We start from the raw sequence: 27,145 nt of genomic DNA on the forward strand, positions 1-27,145 counted from the left end.
GCCTCATTTTATTTTGGTATCATTTCTGATCTCTTGTTTTGGGGTGTATTTTCATGTTTACTATCTGTAAAACAAAAGTTCATCTTTGAAAAATCCAGACTGGTCTATAGTTGCAATCGTAAGAAAGAAAAAACGTCTTTTGATCTGTGAGAGACCTAATTTTAAGCTTCTCACTCTCTCTGGATTTTTCACTGTAATCTTCTAGTTATGCCTGAGCACATGCGCTCCGCATCTGTGCAACTCTTGGCTGCTGGCCATAGCCGGCTTCATTCCAGCGCCTTGCTCTCCGTGAGGAAAAGGCTTCTCTGGCCTGGTGTTCGGCAGCAGGACAGTGACGGCTAGCAGGAGAAGAACGTGCTCATCTCTGCTGCGCAGGGCCGCCCTAAGGACACTTTCCTGGGGCTGAGCCCAGCTCAGTCGGGTTCTGAACGGACCTGCTTGGTCGACAAAGACCACCATCATGCAGAGCAAAGTCGTCGTTGTTATTTATTTATTTATTTATTTTTTGTGTTATGACTCTGGCAACCTGGGGCGAGTCTGACCCAAACGAGCATCCATACTTAGCTGGTGACGGGCTCAAGTCAACACTTGAGCCCCTTTATCCCCAAGGCACGCTCACATGGTACTTGCTGTGTAGCTGGCATCTCCTCCTTCCACATACTGCACTTGGTTGGGATAGACGTGCTGCACTGGGACCTGCTGGAGCTGCTGAACCTGAGGAGGCAGGAAGCGGCCAAGGGCAGAAAAGGCAAAGAGCGGTGAGGGAAGAAGGGGCCCGTCTCTGTCTCCGCCAGCAGGATGCTCTGGGGCCAGGGCCCCCTTTCTATACCCCTACTACCACCCTCTCCATACCCCTGCTTGTACCCAACTTCTGAATGACTTTCTGTCTTTGTTCTGTGCCTGACACTGATCTAACAATAGCTATAAGAATGAAACACTGCAACAAATTTTTCTTCTAAGGATTGTCCCACACACCGAGGAAATCCAAAATCCCGGCTCCAGGGCCCCCTGATCTAGTGCCAGAAGCACGGTGTGTCTACAGCACGAAGGGACTGTCCAGGGGTTCCTCTTGGAAAGATTCATGATGCAACAGAGCCTCCTCTTTGGAGTACTAAGAAATGGGGCTGCACTCTTAGGGCCACTTATGAATACTATATTCATTCTTAAACACCTTAGATGTACATGGGGAGGGGCTATGATTCATTGGCAGAGCATCGGAGTGGCCCACGTTCAGTTCTGCTATCTCCAATTCAAAAAGGATCAGGTGGGTTAGGTGACGGGAAAGACCTTTCTCTGGGCCCCTGGGCAGTGTTGCTTCCCAAACTGGCTTTATGGCACAGCCTGCTGGAAAAGGAGCTCTCCGTGTAAGGCCAGTAGCCCTTTGCTTGCCATGGGAGTTCTAATGCTTTTTAACATGAAGAAGCAATTTGCAGAGGGCATGCTAATCCCTTTCAGACATCATCTGCCCACAACAGGCAGGGAAGCAGCTTGTTTGCATGCCTGCGAACTCCCAGTGCCCGTCCCCTCAAGCGCTGAGTGCCACTGAAGGCTTCTGGGTTTAGAAAGCCTCAAATCAAGACATCCAAAGGCTCCAATTTTAGTATATGTACCACCGAAGCAAGCACGGCATCCAAAGGCAAGCCCCTCTGCAAAGGGAAGTTTTCTTTCCCCTAAATGCAAAGCGTGACAGAAGGGATGCAAGCAAGGGTTAGGATCTAGGTCTGGGAGGAGAAAACAAATTATAGTTGGCCCAGGGGACTGCATTCAGACCAGAGCCCTAATTCGATACTCCCCAAGCTTTCCACTGCACTTTGTGATCTGGAGGTGGGAGAGAGAAGGAGCTGCCACAAACAAGCCTCTGTTCACCATCATGACTGGATGCAGTTGTAGGCAACTCAGCTCCCACCCTACTAAAGCAGTCACCTCCAACCCAGGAAGTGGCCTCTGTCTAGCAGTACCTGCATGTAACTATTAGAGCAGAAAGCAGAGAAGAGCTGGTGGGCTCTCCTTCTCGGGAGGCTTTTAAGCAGAGGCTAGATGGCCACCTGACAGCAATGCTGATTCTGTGAACCTGGGCAGATCATGAGAGGGAGGGTAGGAAGGGCTGCATCAGTGCTTAGTTCTCGTGGCCCCTCCTTCCATGCCCAGGGTAAGGCTGATCGCCACCTTGGGGTCAGGTAGCAGTTTTCCCCAGGCCAGTTTGGCTAGGGAGCCTGACGGTGTTTTGCCATCTTCTGTGTCACAGGGGGTGTGGAGAGGGGAGATAGCTGTGAATTTCCTACATTGTGGGGGGTTGCATTAGATGACCCCGGAGTTCCCTTCCAACCCTATGATTCCAGGTCTTCACACAGATACCGTTGCTGGTTCCAACTTCCCTAGACTCAACCATTAGCCCACCAGTGGTGACCTGGGAGCCTGGCTAGCTATGACATGCTTCGCTTCTAGCTCCCAAGCCCTCTATAAAATGCCACTGGCTCCTAGGAAGACTCCTGTCTTCCTTAGGCTCAGACTCCTTCATGTTTCCACAGCCAAACTCTGTGCTGGCTCAAGGAAATTAAACCCAGATCAAATCCAAAGCTGAAGCCATCCAAGCATTTCAGCTCCTGTGGCCAGGAGTGGGAAAGGAAGACGGACTGGTTTGCCACCACCAATTTAGTGAAGAGTCACCTCGGAGGAGGGAGGGGGCAGCAGGAGGAAAAGGCACATGGGGTGCCTCTGGCTAGCTTCCTTGCCTGCCTCTTCAGGAAGCAAAGAGCACAGGGCTTATTGTTCTAGCATCTCAGGGGGCTCCCTTTGCAGGACCTACTTTAAGCGCTGTAGCAGCTGTTCCAAACACTAGCACCTGAGGGACTCTCTGAATCTTGACTCTCTGGTCTGGGCTGGCATGATGAGCGGAGAGGAAGGGCAGCTGCTCTATCACCACCTTTTGCTGCGGCAGGAGGAGGGGCTGAGGAAGCATGCGGACCAGCTCCACCCACTGCTCCGAGGCACAGTCTAGGGAGGGCACGTAGTGGAGCCTGTGCTCTGAGCTGGAGAAGCAGCAGCTGGCCAGCTGGGGTGCACTGCTGCCGCTGCCCTCTAAGGAGAGACCTTGCTGCACTGCTTGTTGCTCTCGCTGCGGCGACTGCTGACTGCTCTGAGAAGGGTCACTGTCTGCGCTCTAGACAATAAACAGAAAGACTGACGGCATCAGGACAAGCGGAGGGGTTCAGGGGAATGCAGGGGCTGAAATCAGGCAAGCAGAGGAACCAACCAAGGCCTTAAGGCGGGCGGGGGGAAATGTGGTGCCTGCAGGCACCTTTCCTGGCACCCATGAAGTGTTTTAGACGAGCCTTTTGTCCAGCATGGCTTCTGACCGGCCACCGGAGCGGCTGTTCAGATTTTTAAAGATGCTGCTTTGGCAGCAACGGCCACCACAGCACAAGGATCTTCATTGTGCATATGCAAGAAAATATTTTAAAACAATATTTTCATTTTAAAAGGCATCCATCTTCTGCCTGATATGTTGAAGAGTTACGATGAGAGTTATGTACAACCTCGCAGCCTTCATTTTGTGGTTGGCTCCACCCCCTGCGGCAACCATTTTGTGGTTGCAACCATCACTGTATTAATTTAATTTAATTTAATTTAATTTAATCGTTAAACTCTGCTCTCTCTGCAAGCAGGCTCAGAATGGATCACGTCAGAATATAAAAACAGTAATAACGTCATAATAATGTTCAATTTATATACTGCCCTTCAGGACAACTTAATGCCACACTCAGAGTGGTTTACAAAGTGTGTTATTATTATCCCCACAACAATAATCACCCTGTGAGGTGGGTGGGGCTGAGAGAGCTCTGAGAGAGCCGTGACTGACCCAAGGTCACCCAGCTGGCTTCAAATGGGGAATCAAACCCAGTTCTCCAGATTAGAGTCCCGCCGCTCTTAATCACTACACCAAACTGGTGGCAAAATCGACAAAAACAATTCCATCTTACAGAACTCAGTGACATTCATATTGCACTGTCCAAAAGTTCCCGCAGGCTTGAGGGTCCCCTGCCTGAAGGGAATGCAGGGAGCCAGTCTGAGGGGACCATTTCTGGGCTCTTCTGCATTTCAACCAACGAGTACCCTCCAATGTTAGGAAAGGACACACAGTGGGCAGAAATCCTTCACCGTTTCGTTCCCTGGCAGCAAGGGCCTGTGGTCAAGGCGAAGGAGGGAACAATCCACAAGGGAAGGAGAGTTTTGAGTGACTACTAAATCGCATCCTTAGGAGACCAGGAGCGGTGGGGATCTGAAGAGACTTCCGGGGACTGGGAAAGTCAGGGCCATTTGAGTGGAATTCAATAGGGTTTTTCTCTGCCGGGGTTTCAGCACAGCTAGAATTCACGATGAGAAATGGGTACGCTGGGTGTCAGCATTAGCTAGCTACCTTCAGAAACAACCAGCCTAGCTGAATTTCAACAGGATCAGACCAGCTGACAATGAGGGGCATCCAGCAGAGTGACAGAGCCACGCACCTCTTGAGTAACATGAACCTGCTGGAGTCCTTGCACCGCCAGCTGCTGCACTGTGCCAGCTTTGGGGGTCGAGGAAGTCGTCTGCACAACAGATCTCTGTGGAAGGAAAGAAACCCAATTCCATTAGTGCCCTTTAGAGAAGAAAGTGGGTAAAACTTGCTTGGGAGGCAAAAGGACACCTCTAGTCTGGCATGAGAAAGGCCGGGGGAAGACAGGGCTAAACATTCTCCCTTTGGCAAGGGCCCCCCAAGACCAGAGGCATCCTGGTTGGCTACCAAGAAGGGATTCTTTGCCATGCTGAGAGTCATAGCTTCAAGGGTGAGCAAATCTCTCTCCCAGACACAAATATTTTGTATAAACATTCGGAATATATTAAAAGGAAAGCGATTAGGAAGGGGCTCTCGTGGCCCTCTCTCATATGCTCAGGGTAATGCCAATAGCCATTTTCGGGTCAGGAAGGCATTTTCTTCCAGGCCAGATTGGGCAGGGATCCCAGAGGTTTTTTCCTTCCTCTAAGCATACAGCAGGGGTTCCTGGGGGAACCGAGGGGGGAGACAGTTGTGCATTTCCTGCATTGTGCAAGGGTTAGACTAAATGACCCTTGGGATCCCTTCCCTTTCCATGTTTCTAATTTTAAACATTGAAGTCGTGTCCCTGGGCCGCAGCTGGAAAATATTTGGTTTCCAAAAATCAGCAATGCAAAAAAAAAAAAAATCAAGTTCAGCAATCAAAATAACCAGGTGTTTCACAAAAACACAAACATACGCTTCTACCTAATGAAAAGTAGAAGCAGGAAAAATGAAGGGCTGAGTCTGGAGGATTGTAATATGAAGTGATTGGAGAGTCAGTGAGACACAACTGCTACAAAACAAAACAATGAGCTTAACAAAACACACAAACACAACTGAATGCAATAAATTGACCTTGGAAACTCAGCAAACAGTAGTCAAGAGAGTCTAGCTGTGACCCCTTGACCAGCTCCTGCCCTTGGCTGCCCCAAGACCTGACTAGATTACCCAGGTTGGGTGGTGGCCCCTGAACTCCCCTGGAGGTAAACAGACAGCACCTCTTGAGCAACAGGCACTTGATGGACCTGGAGCTGCTGAACCTGCCCAGTTTTGGCTGAAGAGCTGTTGTTCTGCACAGGAGAGCGCTGAAAGGCAAGGAGAGAGGAAATTACCAAGGAGCCAAGCGCAGCTCCCTGCCTGACGGGCAGAGGGCTGCCTCCCAAATTCATGTTGGGTCACTCCCCGCTCCTTCCCAGCAGGGAGGTGTCCCTTTTTCAATTCATCAACATTTCAGAGAACCTTTCCATAGTGATGATGAAACCGATGACCAGTGAGTGGAGCAGCGGACTTGGAGCAGGAAGGGAAGCAGCTGTGGGGAAGGTAGGAGAGGAAGAAGTCTGCTTCTCCTGTCTCGGTTTTTCATGATCTGTGCAGCCGTGACTGCCTCTACACTGGGGATTCCCCCAACATGGAAAGCAGGACGCTCCCGCAGGAAAACGGAATGTCTGCATGATATCATGCCCACCCTTAGCATGGACCCGGCATTCCCAAGGCTTTTCCTTTGCCCAGGAAAAACTATTTTCATCTGCCTCATCAGGAAGAGGGGTGGGTGTGGATGCCACTCCCACCAATTTTCACATGGTTTGCTGCTGCTACTGCTGGGACAAAGGTTTGTGTTTGATTCACCCCCACTCCTGCGTACAGGCAGCCAATGGATGAGGACGGTCTTAGTCATAAATATTCACGGACATTTCTTCTCTCCTGCCTACTCTTGGTGCTCTAGCACAGACTGCCTTGCACATTCTACACCACGATGATTTTTAGGTCGCCAGGGTCAAAAAGGTGCTACTCCCCTGTTGCTCGTTCCCACATTAGCACCCTAACAACTTAACCAAAACTCACAGGATATGTAACCACATCAAAGGAGAACTGATGGGGCTGGCACAGTTAAAGGCCATGGTGTCCTTCCACCACCACAAGGTATACAGAATTTGGCAGAATGGCATGGGGAGAAGCCCAGAGAAGCGCCAACTTCCTTGCTACAAATCACTCTGTGCAGTGCACTGGTGCTGCAGTGCAAGCGATAGTGCCTGGGCATTTTTTCAGCAGCCATCATTAAGGTTCTCAAGGCAGCTTACACTATCATAAAGATACAATCAAGCCAATACATCCAAGCTCACAGCATAAAACAGCAGCAGGAAAAAGACCCCACATAACAGCAACCATAAAAGAACTGTGAAAAAATGCCCTCCCTTCTAGAATCCACCTCAGTTTATTAATAGAGGCTACACTCTACACATGCCCCAGAAGCTTCCAGGCTGGTAAAAGACCGGCAAAAAGAAAACAACAGGAGATGAGGAGCCGTCTCTTTCCCCAAGCAGGGACCACTCCAGAGCTCAGTTACGCAAACAGCTCTAGTCCCGAAGTAAGAACAACAGGTTTATCATTTCACATCTTTCTGGAATGTCATGCCTAAAGGTACAGAGACTGGGACAGCCAAAAGACTAGGTAGTAATGTCTTCCTCTTTGTGCATGAAGATCAGGACTTACCCCAGAGGGGGACTGGCTCAGAGGAGAGATTAAAGGCATCCCCATGTAGAATACATTGCAATCACCTAATCAGAGCACAGGTTATTGTGGCTGAATCTTGCCTTTCCAGGGAAGGGGAAAGCATAAGCCGTGGCTTTCTCATTCCTAACACGTGGCTCTCTCGTTTTGGGTTTTTCCAGGGGAGGGGGCAACTGGTGTATCGACCAAAATGTAATAAACCAAGAAGGGCAATGATCAGACATAGAAAAAAACAAACAAACAACAAAATAGGTTATCTAAACCAATCAAAGCAAATGGTTCGGTCTGCAAAATACCTTCCAAACCAATTACTGTTTCCAACTGATCTATTCCATCATTTTGTGGACTCCAATGAAAGAGACTTTTACAACTTGAAAAACTCTGCTGGAATGCAATGGCAGGAGAGAATTATCTATGCTCTGCCACCAGCACTGCCACAGAATCAGCACAAAATCCAGCTTACATTTGGTTGAGTTTACTCTGAGTTTTCCTCCACTTACACTCTGCCAACCCACTTTATTGTTCCCCATTTAAGCCTTCAGTAAAGCAAGGCGTATACTGAACTCTATTATACGGATGGATGTAACGAGAAGCAATTGTGTCAACTGCCTGTGTAAGCTTCAAATGCCGGAGACAAAAACTCTTCTGTTTGGCTTTGTGTAGAGTGATGGCAAGAGAGAACTAAAGATTGACCATGGTTTTGTCAAGCACACCAGCCACATTAACAGGGACCCCCCCCCCCCATTTGGATCCATCAGCCCCCCAGGGATGGATCATCTGAAAGTCCTCACAAATGTAAATATCATCCATTAATGGCCTACCCATGACAAGGGAAATTGCTCTCACTGACTGACCATCAGACCCAGGGCAGAAAACCAATTTAAATGTGACCTTCCACCAATTGTGAGGACCAATATGTCCATGATGTCCTGAGGCGCACTAGATAAGGAAGTCTCCCAAAACAAAAGACCTTCAGCAGCTACGTTGGGAAGAGTGGCAGGCAGCAGGATGAGCAGTACACTAACATCATCTCTTATCTATTCTTGGTACCCAAGACCAAGTATGTACTCTCAAGAAAGCACTGGAAAGGCAACAGAGTTGTGACAAACTGCAGCAACTTTCTCTCACTGAATTTTGTACGATTTCCTGCCCCCTCTCCCAGCTTAACACTTGCAGACGTGATGGTTGGTGCACATGATGGGAGAGGAAAAGTTGCAAAGAGGCTCTGGTTCTTGGGAGAGTATCTGCTTTGAAGGCATCGGATCCCGGGTTCAACCCTCCCACAACTCCAGTTGAAAGCATCAGATAGAGGGGGATGTGAAAGACTGGCGCCCGAGACCCTGAAAAGCCACTGCCAGTCTGAGCAGACAATAATAATCCTGATGGACCGGTGATCCAATTCGTTATATAAGGCAGCTTCATGCGTTAAGGAATGGAAGGAGGGAGGTAAAAGGAAAGCAAGCTACAAATAATATATGGGGTTAAAATTGCTTTTCCAAACTGACACAGGGATGCTGTGAGTTGTATATATCTCTGCCTCTCCTTCTTTGAAACTGGGACCTGAGAGAAGTCAGAAAAACATCCAGCATGCGAACTACCAGAACCCCCACCCCCCTGGCCCAAAGGAGAGCAACCTGCCAGGTTAGCTGAGATCTCACATTTGGGATCAAGGTACTTGAAGGATCAAGGTTCTCATATAAAAATCTGCCCACCACCAGTAAGCCTCATTGTAGAGGGTCTTCACTGGGTACCTCCACCACTGGAAGTCAGGCAAGTATTTTTTTAAGATATGGCCTTCTCTGTAGTGACACTCTACCTATGGAAATCCCTTCTGAGCGATGTTCAGCAGGCGCAGTTTTTAGGCATCTAGTGAAATCTGTCCAGGTTATCTGAATCTTTGGGTCATTTTTATTTACTGCAAGTTTCCTTGAATGCTCCTTAGAGCAGAAGGGCACATATACATTTTAAAATAAATAAATAATGAAATGCCCACTGTAAACGAATGCAGAATTAACTAACTCCCTTCTGTTAGTTTCCAGATCTTGTTGTGAGCTCCTCTCCAGGGTTCCTGCCTGCTGCAGGAACATTCCCAAAAAAGCTGAGCAGAATCTAGGATTTGTGAGGCTACAGAGTACCAATTAACTGTGACACAAGGCCTGCAGAGTGGTCTCCAGGCGTCATCTAGTTCAAGACTTCCTTGAAGAATGTACCAGAAGGAACACATATTTCTATACTTTAAAGCAATCAGTGGAAACAGATCCTGCAACCACCATTTCCATGACCAGTCCACGCCAGATTTCAACGGGGCAAGGGCCCTTTGGAATTGAAACTATTATGATAAAGCATTAGGCACTGAAGTCGTTTTTATAGGCTTCTTGGATGGCTGAGATAACCCTGCAGATCTCTTTCCTGTGTCAAAGCGAACAGCAACGCTGCAGGCACAGGGCAATCAAGTCAAGCAAACTCAACTCAGTGAGCATAACCGAAAGAGAGGCACTATTCAAAGCAGCCCAGCAGTCTGGATAAGGTCCAATGCTGCCCAGAAGACCAGATTGAAAACCAGATGCGGCTCACTATTCAGGTCTTGATTAGAAAGTGAGATGAAAAGCTTGTGAGAAGCTACAGGCAGAATCAATGAGTTCAACGTTGTGTCTTCTGTGCAGTCCCACATGGGAACTGCGCATGCGCAGGCCTGTGCGTGCACAGTTCCTATGTGTGCCTGCACAGAAGAACACTCAATGAACAACAGTAGGTAGGTGCAACCCTGTTTTCTCAAAAGGAACTGAGCCAGACAGGAATATGAATCAATGATGCACCAGAACACAGGGAATGCAGCTCTTGGACTCATGTTGGATGGAACATCTAAAGCATGCTTCCCCCAAACCTGCTAGGGCTGAACATCTGGCCACCGACCTCAGGTGAAGAGTGGACCTGCTGCACGCCATGGACGGCCAGCGTGACTGATCCTCCTTTACTAGCTTGTGAAGTACTCTGCAACACCAGCCGCTAAAACAGGATGACACAAAAGAAGCAAGTGCTGGTTAATCAGTGTATCTCTGGTAGAAGTGGGCCCAGTTGCACTAGCTCTGAAGAAGCTAAGCTGGCCAATGAATTTACAAAGAGAGAGCTCCCAAGTCACAGGTTGCCTGTTCATACACAAAGTGGATATGATATAAATCATTCTTCATTAGCCACCCTCCATGTAAGCATTAACGTCTGCCGCAACTGCTGACACACACAGGTGGCCCAAGACAACGTGTGATTTTAAGCTGTTTGACCGGAATGTTTTGTATACAGCTTTGGTAGGCGTAAAGTCATCTGGAAATCTTACAAGCAAATCAAATAACTAAATCAGTCCTTCTGATGCCTGAGGTCTAACTGAAATCCACAGACAATTCTCATGTATAAACTTTGTGGAAGTTAACAGGAGCTGTGCAAGAGCTCCCCTGACAACTGTCGTGCTTCTGCACAGCTCTTGTTTATTTCAATGGGACCTGCACAGAAGTCCAGATGGACTGGTCCCCTTTAGGTCAGTTCTATCTGTCTTCCACTCTACCATCCTCAAGGATGCCAGACAGCCCCTGTATCTTGCCTCAGGTACAGCTTTCTGTCTACACAGGAGCTACTCCTTCATCTGTTGTGTTAGAGTCAAGATCAAAATTAAAATAAATGATACAAGTGTCCTAGCAAAAAGCAGCAGTCAATCAATCACACGAAAATTTTAATACGAGTGTGCACAGAACATCAAAACAGGTGGGGTTACCTCCATCCTGGTTGTAAAACAAAACAGACCAACTGAGTGTCTTTTCCACATTCTTTGACTGCATGACAACGGATTTTTCAAAATGGCTATACTAATTTTAACTGAATCCTATTGCAGTTCTATAGCATAACAACACAGGAACAGCCCTAATTAGGCCAAATTTATTTATTCCCTTCATTTATACCCCCATAGTAGCTTGCATCATAGCATGGGACCCATAGCAGCTTGCATCATTCTCCTCTCCTCCATTTTATCTTCACAACAACCCTGTGAGGGTGGTTAGGCTGAGAATGTGTGGCTGGCCCATGGTCACCCAGTGAGTTTCCAGGGCAGAGTGAGGATTCCAGCCTGGGAACTCCGCCTCCTTCTCCAGCACGTTAACCGCTACACTAAAGGCCCATCTGGCCCAGCACATGGCGTCTGATCATGCTCTTCAGGTCATGGCATGTGGATGCTTCGGCAGCAAAATCCCCAGACGTGACCGGAACAACCGACACCTCTAGGGTTGGCCCCCAGCAAAGGCCTGCTGCCTCCAAGGCTCAATTTAGCTTTCCTGGGCTAACTGCTGGTGATAATCCCAACCTCTTCCAATCTCTCTAATACCTTCTAAAAGTGTATTAGATCATTTTACATGGTTTGGAAGCAGTGAGGGGAACTCCATTATGTGAATATATGTGGTGATTGTGATTAAAACAAATGACTGGATTGGGATCAATGGCTGCAATTATATTAGGGTGGGCAAACAAGGCATGTGTCACCTGACAGCTTTTGGAGATGGAACGGGCTGGCTTCCCGATAAAAGTGAGAAAGCGTTTAGGTTTGCAAGTTACCAGATCTAGGAAACATGAAGACTTCCAGATTCTCACAGCAATTGCTGGAGCATTCCTTGGATTTTTTAAAAATGAAGATATTCTTGATAAAAGTGAGGGATAATAATGGAACTTGGTATGAAGTTTGTGGAATGCTTTTTAAAAGAGCAGTTTGTGAAAAGAGGCAGTTTGTAATACAAAGTGTTTTTTTCATTTTGAAAACAAAGTACACATTTCAATGTTTGCAATACGAAATATGTCTTCAGGCCATTTTCTTGCACCACTTCAACTAACAGTCAAATCAAAGGGTTTTTCTTCTTCTTTATTTTAACAGGCATCAGTCCTGAATGCAGAAACGAGATGTGTGTGGCCTGCAGTGGCTCCTAACCACCAAGTCTGACTGAGCTCCAGGAAGACTCACCATAACTAGCAAAAAAAACCCCAAAAACCCTGTTAAGAATAACAGGCCAGAGCATCCAAGAGACCCCTCTCCACCCCGATCCTCGAACAGCCTACTTTCTTGTCTGAGGAGCACGAGGAGTTCGCTCCTTGCGCTTGTTACGGGCAGCCTTTACGTGGCATGACTTTTGCCCTCGACCTGACAGGAGCAGAGTGTGAGCGAGGACTTCTCTGGCATTTCTTCTGCATTCTGCAGATTCGCACTTGCATCCATCCTTGGACCTCCTCTGAGATTCTGCCAGCCTGCCCAGTCAATCAGTGGGGGGTTTCATGTCCCCCTGTGAGGCAAACAATCCAATATGGGATTCTAAGAGCAATCCCATTTTTCACTCTGCTGTCAAAGCAGCTGCAAGAAAATGCTTTTCAGGTCACTGTCCGTAGTACCTTTTCGATCCTGCAGCAAAAACAGCAGCAAGACTCAGTAACAGGAGCAAAGAGGGCACAGCCCGGAGGAGGAGGGAGGTGAGATTTCTTTAGTTACTTCATTTATACTCTGCCTTTCTCCACTAAAGCTCAAGGGGGATGGGGAGGCGTCTCGAGTGAAGTTCACTGACAGATCCAAATAAAACATGGAATTGTTACCTCTGGCAGGATGCTGAAAACTGAGCTGAAGTCAACAGGAAAGAAGAAAGAAACCAGAAGAGGAATGCAAGTTTTAGCAATCAAGTTTATTTGATCAATACAAGATATCTCAAAAATCTGTAACATTTGCAGCCAGACCAAGTCAATCGTCAGTTGGATAGCATGAATCCCAAAGGCTGAATCAACTAGCAGGCCCAAAGAACCTATTGTAGATTATGCAGCCTGGACAAGCATATGAACATGCAAAGCTGCTTAATATAAGGGTTAGAGTGCAGCACAAGGACCTGGGAGATTTGGGTTAAAATCTCCACTCATCCACTAAGCTGACTGGTGGGCCCTGGGCCAATCATTCATTCTGAGCCTACCTTATCTTACCTAACCTCACAGGGTTCGTGTAAGGATAAACTGTAAGAAGAAAGAAACATGCATGCCACCCTGAGCTCCTCGGGGAGATAAAAATGTGTTAGGTAGTGCAGTGTTTATACGGAGTCAGGCCACTGGTCCATCAAGCTCAACAATGCCCACTCCGATTGGTGACACAACTCTCCACAATCTCAGTCATGGGTAGTTCTTTCTCAATCCCACCTGCTTGAAATCTTTTAAACAGAGGTGCCAGGGCTGGGAAGACATTCCCATTTGTATTTGGCTCCCTTGAGGAGTTTTGTGCTGCACTTTTAGGACAGGTGCTGATCTCTAATCTCCAAAACCTTGGCAGGAGATTAGGAGTACCTCACAATCTTTCCCCTTCCATCTCCTCTCATGTACTAAAATCCCACACACACTTCTAACCAGGATGGTGTAAACTGTGGTTCAGCATGACTCGTGGTTAGCAAAAAGGCAAAATTACTGCTGCACTGCAATTAGCTCCAAAAATTAAAGGGAAGTAGGAATTTATGTGCAAAAGGGAAAGAGGGCTTTTGAAATACTTTAAAAGTATTAAATTTAATCTCTACATTTTATAAGCAGAAATTCCAGATGAGAGTTGCTTTAAAAGTACATAGCCGGGTTCTGGATGCTTCTGAAACAGTTTCCTCTACATCTATCCATGTGAGCTATTCTTAGAGGCTACTGAAAACCGTTTTACCGCTCTAGACTCCTAAAAGAATTCTATGGTAATAAGTAGGAGACCTGCAAGCACTTGCAAGGGGCATCTCCCTAATTCCTCCCCCCCGCTATTTCCTCATTCCCTTCCCTGAAAGCCCCTATAACCGCTCCCCTTTTCCTGCTTCCCTCTCTCCTTCCTATCCACCGGCCAACCTACTTTTTTCTGCCCCCACCTCCAGCTTTTCCTCCTTTCTTCCCCGACAGGCTTTCCCTGAGAAAACTCTGTGCAGTCCCAGCTGCTGCAGCTGGGCCCAGTTGGATGGTGGCTGCTCCTGCTGAGCTAGACCCAGTTCTACAGTGCTAGCAGGGCTGAGCCCAGTTGTGTGGTGCCAGCTGGCCCTGGCCCAGTTGCATGGTGCCAGATGCTGCAGCTGGGTCCAGTTGCAGGGTGCTGGCTGCTGCCTTCAGGCCCAGGTATGTGGCAGCTGCGGGTGCCAGACAAGACCCAGAGGCATGGCGACTGCTACGCTTGCCAGGTGCCTGCTGGTCAAGTGGCAGGCAAACTCCTGGCGGTTTACACCTCTACAGGCTGATCACTGGCGATCAGTGGAAGGGGACAAGCCACTCAGCAATCACCCACTACTGGCAGACAGACCACCTTGGCAAATGGGCAGTGTGTACTACACTCCCAGCTGACGTAACGATGTCCCTTCCAGAAGTGATGTCATCACAGTGGCTGTGGGAGTGCTCCTGCCACTTTCTGCAGGGCCGATTTTGGCCTCAAACAGGCTGATCTTAAAGAATCGGCCTTGTGAGAAGCTCAGGAGCCCTCCTGCAGCCAGATCGACGACGTCACTTCCAGAAGAAAGAAGCCCTGGTGAGTTCTGCTCCCCGCTTGCTGGTTGAGCGGCTACTCAGCCCAGTTGGGTGGTGCAGGTTGGGCCTATCTGCATGGTGCTAGCCAGGTCCAGATGCATGGTGGGGAGCCTGCAAGGACTTGCAGGGGAGTATTTCACTTTCCTCTGCATCCCCCAGCCCCATGCTATTTCATCTTTTTCTCCTCCCACACCCTCACCATTCCCTGGTTCCTTCTCTCCTTCACACCCACCCACCAACCTACCTTTTATTTGCCCCCCATCTTCCTTCTTTTCTCCACAATGGGGACCCAAAGCAGCTTATGTTATTCTTTTCTCCTCCATTTTATCTTCACAACAACCCTCTAAGGCTAGGCTGAGTATGGATGACTGGCCCAAAGTCACCTAGTGAGCTTCCACAGCAGAGTGGAAATTCAAACTCGGTCTCCCAGATCCCAGTCTGAATCTCTAACTATTATACATTACTGTCTTTTGTGAGATGGCTGCTGTTGAACTGTAGCAATAACCAAAACAAATGTCGTGACAAACTAACTAACAAATCCAATAAAAAGTATTCACTCAATCCATTTATTACGATGTTGGATAGATAAAATGGCTGTCGAAGGTACCTGTTTGAATAGCTAACCGGCATAGAAAGAAAGTGAAGCACTGATTGGCTAAGGAGCGGAGGAAGGATTACGTCAGCACTTGTTCTTGCTACATCTTGCCGTCTTTGAAAAAGGTCTGAAACGGTCTTCTGCCCAGGAACCGGTCCAACTGTCAGATGGCACGTCCTTGACTGGACCGCCTTCCCGTCATTGACATCCACAAGCTGCTTGCTTGCAGATTTTCTATATATTTTTACAGGAGTTGGGAGGCACATTGTGCTCTATGAACTGTATATATTGTAGCACTTGCACTTTAATTACAATGGGTACTGTATAAATGTTGGTACTGGCACGACACACTTTATGTGACCTCCCTGTATGAACTCATTTGATTGTACTGCGAATTGCAGCGGCCGTGGCAAGGCTTGTTGTGTGTGTGTGTTTAATTGGTCGCACTGAATAATATTTATAAAATGCATGTTGAGACATCATAATAATTGGATTGAGTGAATACTTTTTATTGGATTTGTTAGTTAGTTTGTCACGACATTTGTTTTGGTTATTGCTATTTTCGTGACTCTCTCTCTTGCTGTGTTGAACTGTAGCAAGCAGCTGGGCCTGGGTGAGACGTGCAATTTGGGTGGTAACAAGTCACCCAATGGTTGCTGGTGGGCATAGCCCCCCTGAGTCCTCCCTCAAAGGCCAATACAGGCCTGAAAAAGGCCCTCCCCCTGCCTTTTACTGATAGAAAACATGGCTTGAAGGCTGACAATATTGTGTGGTTGCCTAGCAACAGCCAGTGAGACCATTCATTTCTTACAGCTGCTGCTTCTGTTATTTTAAACTCCCCCAATGTATTGGGGGGGGGGACATTAGAGTTTTCTGCAAACATGGAGCTTTTTTCAGGCTGTAGAAAGATCTGTTTTGTCATTTTATGGTTCCAGGTTCTGGATTTAAGAATCCACAGATTTGCCCATGTTGAGAATTAAGATTTATTGATACCAAAAATAAAGGGCAGGGGGAGATAGCTTTCCAAACCAAGTAGTAAGTTGAAAACTCTTGATGTGATCTTCAGGAATTCACAAAATAAAATTACCTTTTCAGGATTGAATCTAGACTAAATTCTTCAATGATGGAACGGATCTTTCCTGCCACTCCCTCCTGCTGCAGCCCACTCCACAAAGTGCTGCTTTTGGGGACAGGGGACCCTGAAGGGAGTCTGCAGCAGGAAAGGTTCAGTGGAAATTGCCAGTTCAGTCTGGAAACCAACCCACTAATCTGTGCAGTGATTTATAGAGATCTCTACTTTTCATAAGCTCAGTGTGACATATATACACTGATTTAATCATTTTTCACTGCAACAGTTGCCCTGTGAAGAAGATGAGATTTAGAGACAGTGCATTGGCCAGTGTCCCCCGCAGGGAGCTTCCATGGCTAAGCGGCAATTTGAATCCAGGTCTTGCTGGCCATGTCCAACATTCTCAACACTGTATTACCCTGCCTCTCTTTACATGCTCTATCTATAGTCTTAGTTGTGTATCTTTTAAAGAGTTCCCCAATAAAAAGCCACTAAAACATAAAAACATGGGCCTTAGATATCAGGTAAATTAGCTGATAAAGAAAGTGCTCAGGAGAACTGCTGCTTAGGCAGCTGAACCACGGCAGACGTTGCAGTGCTTGGGAATAAAAACACTATAACTATGGGTTGAAAGAAGCAAGGTCTTAGAGAATATAGAAATAACACCCTGATTGTAGCCTGACACATACTAAAAGTTGCTGACATCTAAACCTACTAGAAAGCTCAAACCAACAATTTCCAACAGCACAATCCTAAACATCCTTCTAAGGCAAGTGAATTTTCAAGGGTATAACTTTGCGTAGGATTTCTCTGCAAGTAATCCAAACCATCACCATGAGCAAATTCTTTTCTTAGCTATCTCTCTCTATCCAAATCTCCCACGGAAGCAGAAGAGTTCTTGAGCCGCTGCCTGACTGCTGTGGTCTAATGGCTGAAAGAAAATAAATTGAAACTGAACCCAGACAAGATGGAAACGATGCTGGCTGGGAAGGCTGAGGCCTTGAAGGACATTGGACTCCCCACTTTCAATGGGGTTCAGCTGACCCTTGCTGATTCGGTTATGACCTTAGGGGTTATACTGGATCCAGCACTGCTGCTGGAGAAACAAGTTAATGCAGCTGCAAAAAAGGCCTTCTTCCAACTCAGTCTAGGCTGGACGACGGCACCCTGACTTGAGACAGCTGATCTGGCCACCTGGATCCAGGCCACAGTTAACATAAAGACTAGTCTACAGTAATGCACTCTACATAGGTCTTCCCTGGAAGTCAAAGTTGGAGCTTCTAGTTGCTACAGAAAAGTGCAGCTTCGTTATTATCGAGAGCTAGGCAGAGCATGCATATTACCCTGTCCGGGGCCAGCTCCTCCTGCCCCAGACTGGGCCGAGGTGGAACCCCTTTCCCCGCCCCCCCTGACGGCCTGGGCAGGATCCCCCGAGCCCCCCGCCCCACTTACCAGCCGGCCCCGTGCCCCACAAGAGCCCAAATGCTGGAGACGTGCGCTGGCGGAGCCGAGACCTGCCAGAGGAGCCTGCCAAACAGCTGAGCGCAGCAGAGCTGCTGCTTCTGCCGCTGCTGGGCTCGGGCTGGCCACCGGGAGCAGGCCAGGCTGCGCAGCCAGACAGCCGGAGGCAGGAGGAAGCAGAATCAGCAGCGGGCCTAGAACCCGGGGAGATGGGTGCTGGGAGGGCCCCGGAGAAGCGAGGCAGACGCCGGGTGTGGGCCAGGCGAGGCAGACGCCAGGTGGTGAGAGGGCCCGGAAGCCCCAGACGGGAGGCTCACCCTCACTTCTGAGTGGCAGAGAGACGCCGGAGAGGGCACCCCAGTCTGACAGACAGGTGGGGCCCCAATCACAATGGGGAAGCACTGGAAGGGTGGGGGGAAAGGGCTGGCCGGGAGGGGACGGCCAGGGAGGAGTACAACTGGAGGGGCAGAAGCAGGGGCCAATTGGGAGGGGGGAAAGGAGCTGGGTGATGGGAGGCCATGGCAGACTGGTGGACACCCAGGGAGGCAGGGCGGTCGGGTGCTATAAAGGGGGAGAGTCCCAGTGAAGCCGAGGAGGAGAAGAAGTTGGGTTTGAGTGCAGAGAGAGAGAGAGAGAGACAGAGGGAGGGAGGGAGCGCAGCCTTATGACCCAGCTGGCAGGAGGGGGGTCTCATCGACCAGCTAGGGATGGCACAGTATCTGTCAGCCCTAGACTTCACAAAGGGGTACTGGCAGATACCCATGGCTGCGGAAGATCACGAGAAGACAGCCTTTGCCACCCCCCAAGGGCTGTTCCAGTTCAAGGTCATGCCCTTCAAGCTCCACGGGGCAGCCACGACCTTCCAGTGTCAGTCTATGGAAAACAGGATACGTTGGAGCTGACTGCCCCCTTACAGCAAGAAATCCAAGCTCTCTTGAGTCAAGGTTTTTTAATGAGAAATCATAACTACTGCGTATATATGTCCATAGGTTACATAGAAGCAATAAAAGTGTCTGGCTGTACACAGGCTCTTGTTGAGAATGACGTATGGAATGTTTGCTACAAGGTTTCAGTCCCTCTCTGTAAGCCCCCCACCCTCGGTTCCCGACCAGCTGGGCATAGTCAGTGGGAGAGTAAGAAGGAGCTGTCCCAAGGCCGCTGTGGTGAGCTATCTTAGATAAGAGTGCAGTCTTCCCAGGAGCTGGACAGCTTATGTGAAAAACTACACACACACAGAAGATGAATGCAAAGTTCAGAAAGATGGAGGGACTGTGGGCAACAGACCTGACATAGAGGCTAGTTGACCACATGCTCGTACATTGCCAGGAGTTTGCCCGGGTGTATATCGATGATATAATAATATTTAGCCCAGACTGGACATCGACCACCGCCACTGCCAACATCTGAGGCAGAGGGAACTCTTCCCCTTGGAACACCTGGGAGGACGGCAGAAGGCGGGGAGTCTGCGGCGAGTGGGGCGGGGCCTCACATACCCCATTCTGCAGTCACTCCATTGGCTGCCCATCAGTTACTGGGCTCAAATCAAGGTATCGGCTATGAGATACAAAGCTCGGCACGGCCTTGGTCCCTCATATCTGCAGGACTGCCTATACTCCGCCATGACAGCTTTGCTCATCTGAACAGACCCTTCTGCAGATGCCACCCTGAAAATGGGGCAAAATCAGCAACTGCCCATATATGCGCTTTCTCTCTTGAGGCCCCCACCTTATGGAATGGCCTGCTTGATGAGGTTAGACAAGCTCCCACTCTCTTGGCTTTCTGCAAAATATGCAAAACTGAATCATCCAGGAGGACTTTTTTACATAGGTAACAGAGCAATACTGTAATAAAATGGTCCAGAAAGATGCATTGGTAAAGAGATAAGGACTTCAGACTACATTACTGTGTACTGTCTGTTGCTGTAAGTATCCTTCTATTAGGTACTTTCTGCATTGTTTAACATGTCATGTTTGAATGATTATGCTTTGTTTCAGCTCCATATCAGATTTCTGCTTGTTTTCAGGTTTCTGCAGTCCAAACCCTACTGCATTATTAAATGTCTCAGTTTGTTGATTGTACTGACTTGCACTGTGTAATCTGCCTTGAGTCTCAGTGAAAAAGGCAGAGTATAAATAATGTAAATAAATAAACATATTGATGAGTCAGCCCCTAAAATATGAATGCAAAGCCCATCCACGAATCCTCCTTCAGAGGAAGTATCTCTAACCTTGTCAGAACAATCTCGCTCAGTTTAATACGTCATCTTTAATTGTCAAATGTCAGGAATTTGTAAGGAATCAATTTGTCCTGCTTCAGGAAAGACAGCCAACTGGCAGACAAAGATAACTACAAAATCTATGGTTCTATGATTATCTCGAATAACCATCATCAGTGGGGATGACCACATGATTGAAACTTCAGACAGAACCTTTGAGAGCTTAGAGAACAAACATGTCTTTAAAGGACACCTCTTGTCTCTGTTAAAGTGCCAGCAGGAGGGTGGGAACAAAAGTGAGCGGATGTTGAATAGATAACCTCACCCACCTTCCCTGCATGGGCCTCAGGCATATTAAGGCAGGGACTGAGTTTTGATTTTTGGATGAGCCTTTGTTTTGCCCACCTGAACCCTAGATTCTACACGTAGATTATCCCCCACAAGTGACTAGTCTTTTCTTCAAAAGATACCAAAGGAGGTATCTACAAAGCATTTATTGGAAACCATTTCTACAATGGGACAATTTCTGCAACAAAAGATACTCAGCACAACAGCAACCACCACCACCACCACCACCACCACCACCACCACCACCAGTAGTAGTAGTAGTAGTAGTAGTAGTAGTAGTAGTAGTAGTACTACTACTACTACTACTACTACTACTACTAATAATAATAATAATAATAATAATAATAATAATGAGCTGACAAGTCACAGTTGATTGACAAAGGCAGTTCTGAATCTCAAAAAGCTTATATCTTGGAAATCCTGTCGGTCTTTAAGGTGCTATTGGACTCTTCTACTTTAAGGTGCTATTCCTCTTCTACTGCAGACCTGCACAGCTACCCTTCTGAAACCGATGTATGGTGATTCTTCAAGGGATTTTCAAGGCAAGAAATGAGCAGAGGTGTATTGCTATCGCCTTCCCCTCTATAACAGCCCTTGTCTTCCTCAGTGGTTTCCCATGCAAGTACTAACCACAGCTGACCCTGCTTAGCTTCCAAGCTGTGACCAAGTTGGGCTTGAATTCACAAGGTTCCTTGGGGAAAGCCATGCCAGCTAGAGCAGTCTGTGCTTGTAGCACGGAGGGGCCCAACTTTTCATGACAGTAAGGCAAATGCCGCACGTTCAGGGCAGCATTTGAAGAACCTCAATATCAGCCCACAGGCAGGTTGCGGGTGCTTTGAACTTGCACCAGTTACTTGAAGTACAACCAGAGAAACAGATGAGACTCACCTGTTGGGGTACTTGGACACCTGTAAGTTGCAGAGGGGATACTGTTCCCGCCTTAGTCTGCACACTGGCTTGAACCAATAGCCTCTGCCAAACGAAAGAGCTTAGGTTGTAGGCAAATGGAGACAATTCACAACAGTGGCAGGTAAACATTTGTCCCTGAGTGGCCAGCACCACTTATAAGCGTCTCTTAGAGAAATCTAGCCAATAAAGCACTTCTTTTTGCATTTAATAAAGGGGGGGGCTCTGAGGCCAGCAGAGGGCGGGGGGGGGGGGACTTTAATGACTTGAGAACAGTTTCTGGAACAAAATACAGGAACCACACTCCAAACTTCTCACACTAACTAAAAGGACCGTACGCCTCTCCACACAGCCTCGGCAGCCTGTGCTCAGCCCTTTTCTTACTTTTATTTTATAATGACTTTACTTCATTTGTACCCTGTCTTCCTCCCCAATGGAGATCCTAAGCTGGTGACATCATTCTCCTCTCCATCATTTTATCCTCACAACAACTTTTTGAGGCAGGTGAGATCGAGACTGGCCCAAGGCCACCAAGCAAGCCTCCGTGGTAAGAGTAGGGGTTTTAACAGGGGTCTCCCAGATCCTACTCCAAATGCTACAGTCATAGGAACTAGGGGTGCGCACTTCGGGTCTCCGATTTGGCTTGTTGCTTTGGGATTCGGGTTATTCTAGATTGTTTTCCCGCTTAGGAAAACCCAAAGCAGGAAACCTGAATCTTTTTCGTGTGCACATTCCTAATAGGGACCATATCCCTCTAGTCTTGTTCCACCTATACTGGCTCCCAGTTTGTTTCTGGATCCAATTCAAGGTGTTGGTATTCACTTTTAAAGCCGTATACAGCTTTGGGCCAGCATCTTTTAAGGACTGTTTTCTCCAATACGAAACTTCCTGTCCACTCAGGTCATCTTCGGAAGCCCTGCTTCAGTTGCCCCAACCACCTGAGGCTAAGCAGGTAGCAACCGGAGAAAGGGCCTTCTTGATTGAGGTGCCCAAACTTTGGAATGACCTCCCCAAGGAGATTCATCTGTCCCCCTCTAACGCAGTCTTCCACATAAATCCAATAACAGTTATTGGCCCTCCTCCCTGGTTTTGGTGTATTGGAAGCTTCTGTGTTTATATGTTTGTACTGAATTACTTTATATATACTTAATTTTAAATGCTGTTGTAATGTTTGAAATGTTTCAATGTGTTGATGTTTCCTGCCTCAAGGACCCTATTTGGGTGGAAAGGTAGCAAATGTTATAAATAACAAATGTTCTAAACAAATGTTATAAATAAATAAATTTACTACACTTGGCTTATGCTCCCCTGCTCCAGACCCTACTAAAAGTCTGAGAATAGAACCCAGCAGACCTACCCACCCACCCCCAAACAATAAAATCAACCCAGTTTTTTAGAGATTCCATATTGAAAGATATGTCCCAACTGGTGCATTATACCACTCTTTGCCACAACAAACATGGTTGATCAAAATACCTGCTGTGTAGCCTGGACTTGTTGGACCACTTGCGTCGGCACCCCTGACTGTGTGGCTGTGGAGCCTGGGCTGGACTCTGAAACTGTGTCGCTGGGCCTCATGGAGCCTTCTGTAGAGATGCAGAAGAAAGAGGTTTACACAAGGACCTCAGGAAGGCAATCAAAGAAAGGCCTGGCTATCCCAACTTCAAAAGAAAAACTGGGGGGTGGAGCACAAGACTGGACTCTGGGCCCCTAGAAGGGGAGCAGATTAGGCATCAGGAAGTAGGTTTCAGTTGCTCCAATTTATAACCAAAGGCCAAGAGGCACAGAAACATACAAACACAGAGCTAGAAGGACCCCAAGGGCTATCTAGTCTAACCCCCACACAATGCAGAGAATTCACAGCTACCTCCCCACTCCCCCAATGACTGTTGCTCTATGCCCAGAGAAAGGCAAAAAAACCTTCTATGTTCCTATACTCCATTCCACAGTTAGCTTTGGGAAGGTTGGCATGCTACATTTGGCTATCCCACATAACTCAAGAGCTGTGCTCCATCATCACTGCATGGAATCCTGGCTTACATTTCTCAGGCTGCGTGCTTGCTTTGCTGTTGCTCCTAGAAATGCTGCTGATCCAATTTTCTTGGGAAGGGTGTGTGTGGAAGTAGGATTCCACTTCCTATATTTCTATGTACCTATCCAGAATTTGGAGGGCCAGGTCATCTCAATAAATAGATACCTCAATCCTAGTCTCAGATTTGAAAAAGCATGATGCTTAACAATTAAGCATACCAGGGAGACACTATCCCAAAGCACAAACAGGCATTTCTCTTAGAGGGGATCATTAGGCTTTGCTCTGTTTTTACTTTGTGCAATAAACAATGCACATTTATTGCAAGGAATCCATATACATCACAAACACATCATTAAAACGATTACAACCAAGCTAAAATACCCATAACAACATTTTAAAAACAAATGGAAGGAGGGATCACTGAGGGTATGCCAGATGAAACAAAAAAGTCACTACCCACTGGCAGAAGACAGCAAGAGAAGGGGACAGGTGAGTCTCGCTGAGGAGGGGTTTTGAGAGTTTGGGGCCTGCTTTTGCAGGGTGGGTGAAATAAAAGTTGAAAATAATAAACAAATTAAATAAACAACCAAGCAGGCCCTCTCTCAGGTGGCCACCTGTCTAATCTCAGAAAGCAGGGCCTCATAAAAGTACCATAGTGGTTGAGTAGGTTCATAAAATTTAACTCTTTGAAGGCTGTGGGCCACCCATCTCAGAACAGGAACACACATCCAGGGTTGTTTCTGATTCCTCTCACATGGCAGCCTCAAAACACACACCCCAAATGCAGCTCCTGAGTGGACAGAGGACTCCCAAAGTATAGTGGGGGGATCCCGGCAGGAGAGGGGATTAGCAAAAACTACCTCCCATACACCCATGGAAATCTAGATAGGACCTAAACTGACTGTTCTCTCACAGCAAACTTCTCTCCCCAGTCTCAAATTATAGCAGGCTGGAATATTGCAGCAAAAAATGGCAGAGAACCTCAAGGAGATTCTGAGTCCACTCGCACATCTATCTGTCACGTTTTGTAGTTACTCCTGATAAAGAGAGTGATCTTGAAATAGGATGTTAAACATTTCTTATTTGGGGTACCTTTTGAGGCTCTTCTCTCTTTCTGGGATCTTCCCCTGCCCGCTCTAAAATAGGATATTGTACTACTGGCCTCAAATCTATGCTAGAGCAAGCGAAGAGAAAAAATGCATGGTTTTGTTGTTTTTCAGAAAGCGCTTTAGCTTCACAAATACTTCTGGGCAGTAGACCCGTTTCTTCCCCAGAAGCAAGAATGGACATGAACCATGCAGCAACTGTGGCGACCAAGAAGCTTTCAGCAGTGACAGCAGAGCGTTGAAGTCACAGTGCTCAGAAGTTTGGGCTCAGCATCTTCCTGTCTGAATGGGGCTTGCTTCTTCTCCATTGTAATTCCACTGGCCACAACAGATTTGCAAGAAAGCTCTACCTCCACGGCACGGCAGGTCCTAAGTAGAAAGTCCTTTGCAGATACTTACGGTCAAAAGGCATTGCATAGAGGCAATCATAATACATGGTGAGGCTGCCAAAAGGGTTTCAGCTCTAGCAGATCCTTTTCTTGAAAATAAAACAGGCAAGGCTTTTATAACCTGGAACCTTGGCCAGCTAATCCCTGCTAGTTTCTACTAAAGCTCCAGGCAGATTGGTTTTGAATAAACATTCGCATCATAGTAGGTGCAGAAACCAACTGACACCCTCCGTTTTTCCCAGGATGGGGTGGCGGAAGGCGGCTGTTCATCCCCATCCATGATTGTAATCACAAAGCAAGAGTTCACATTTCACAAGTGTCTCATTTGACATGCTCTGGAGGAGGGGGAGAAAAGGCCAGGGAAGTCAATCTGGGCCACCTGTATGAGGACTGTGAACTTGTTTACTTTCTTATCATTTCGAGGGTTTCAGGACTGTTTCCTTGAAAAGCTGAACACGAAGCTAACATGAAGACTGATCAGCACCGCATAACAATACCACTGTGCACATGGCTGGAGACAGCTGAGCCACTGAGAGATGAGAGAGCAGTCTGTCCACACAAGTGCAAAAGGCAGGCACAGAATTCCATTTGGTTCCTTAGGATCTACATCTCCAAAGAATGTTCACACAGACTGTACGCAGTTGGTCACAGTTGGGGAAAATCCTGGTTTGTTGCACTCTGGCAGCAAATGCCCCTGTGCTCTAGGCCATGGGACCAAACCTGCACAATGAGTCTCCCTTGCTTGAGAATTAGGGTTGCCAGTCCCTTGCTGGGGGCAGGGGATACCCTGCTCCCACTCTCCGCCTCCCACCCCTGCTTACCTGGCCGGCAGGGGAGGCACCGGCCTCCCGGGGGTGCGCTCCTGGGTAGCTCGGCGCCCTCCCACAGGCCCGATCAGGCCCAAAGCCTGCTGCAGAGTGTGGGAGCACTCCCGCTCTCTGTAGCGGCCCAATCCAATCCAGGGAACTCCTGCAAAAATAAGGGCTGGCCTGCTACACAAGACTTTAGCATGAGCCTGGACTTTATACTTCACAAGGTCTGCACTTCTGCTCGGTGAGATATCTTGTTTGACCAGGCCCACTTCCCAAAACTTATAGACTGTCTACTGATATTCTGTCAGTTCCCAATGCCAAGTGACCTTGATTTTGCCATCTATATAAGATGTTAACGCAGGGGAAATGTACAGGCTTTGCCCATTCTTATTTTCAGTCTCCTGATAATAAGATGTTTCAAGCCCTCAGCTGATTTTTATTAGAGCACTGAAGTCATGTTCTCTTAGAATGTCCTTGGTACAATAAGGTGAAGAAGAAGTAGACTGAACCCTTAATATTACAGTGGGCAGAGTCTACAGCAGGTATTTTACTTCCTAAATTATTAGCAGATCAAAGAGCAGAAAATTTTAGTTCAGGCCATGAGAATTCGGGCAACTTATGGCAAGTAAGCTTTTTTGTTGCTTATATTTTGACCTTCTCTGACCTGAGTTCTTCCTTTCTTCCTCATATTTCCAGTTACATTTCATAAATACTACTTAAGACCCACAGGTTAGAGGAACAGAGAAAGAAAAGAAGAGCACTGAAGATGTTCAGTTTCACTAACAGAAGTTTCACTTTCATTAACCTGTACTACTGGTACCAAATATCTGAATGCCATGACAACTGTATCATAATTCCAGTGGGACAGAAGTGTTAGTAAATTATAGCAAAACAGAAGTCTGGTGCCACCTTAAAGACTATCAACATTTATTCCAGAATGAGCTTCCATGAGGCTGTGATTTCATTTATATCATAGCCAGTGAGGAGAAGTAGGGTGTGAAATTAAACTACTTTTGGAAAGAAGTAACAGGTTTGCTTGGAGGGTGAATTGTTAAAGACACTATCTGTTCCTCAAGGATCATTCTTTTTCACTATATTCTACAAGTGCTTAATTGATTGCCTGCAGATTTTGCATTTATTCTGGAATAGCTATACAGCTCTGGTCAAGCCGAGCAATTATACATCAACTCAATGCCCATATGCATACCAACAGACATTTCTGCTTTTTGCCTTCTACTGCAAGTGTTCACCTTTGAAAGGCAGCAAAGCAAGATACAGTCTGCAAATCAATGCTGGCATCAGCACAAATGGGTTTCAGATAATCCTAATATCACCACCAGATCTCAAAGCTTCCATAAGGTGTCATCCATAGAGGAACACATCTTGGCTGCTCAGATAACAACAACAGCATTCAATTTATATACCACCCTTCAGGACAACTTAATGCCCACTCAGAGCTGTTTACAAAGTGTGTTGTTATTATCCTCACAACAATCGCCCTGTGAGGTGGGTGGGGCTAAGAGAGCTCTGAGACAGCTGTGACTGACCCAGCAGGCTTCAAGTAGAGGAGTGGGGAATCAAAGCCAGCTCTCTAGATT

At 47.3% G+C, this 27,145-nt stretch overlaps 1 protein-coding gene across 1 annotated transcript in view; it reads right to left on the bottom strand.

Annotated features, from left to right (window-relative positions):
- The window catches only part of RFX1 (regulatory factor X1), a 70,829-nt gene that overhangs the window by 21,239 nt on the left and 22,445 nt on the right, over positions 1–27,145 (bottom strand). The window contains exons 3-8 of the mRNA XM_055003463.1: positions 22,685–22,794; positions 21,191–21,274; positions 9,995–10,087; positions 5,572–5,658; positions 4,506–4,601; positions 620–714 (exon numbers count right to left, since the gene is read on the bottom strand). Coding sequence (XP_054859438.1) covers positions 620–714; positions 4,506–4,601; positions 5,572–5,658; positions 9,995–10,087; positions 21,191–21,274; positions 22,685–22,794 — 565 coding nt within the window. The remainder of the gene's footprint in view (positions 1–619; positions 715–4,505; positions 4,602–5,571; positions 5,659–9,994; positions 10,088–21,190; positions 21,275–22,684; positions 22,795–27,145) is intronic.

This window comes from Eublepharis macularius, chromosome 19, assembly GCF_028583425.1.
Source record: "Eublepharis macularius isolate TG4126 chromosome 19, MPM_Emac_v1.0, whole genome shotgun sequence".
Taxonomy (NCBI): domain Eukaryota; kingdom Metazoa; phylum Chordata; class Lepidosauria; order Squamata; family Eublepharidae; genus Eublepharis; species Eublepharis macularius.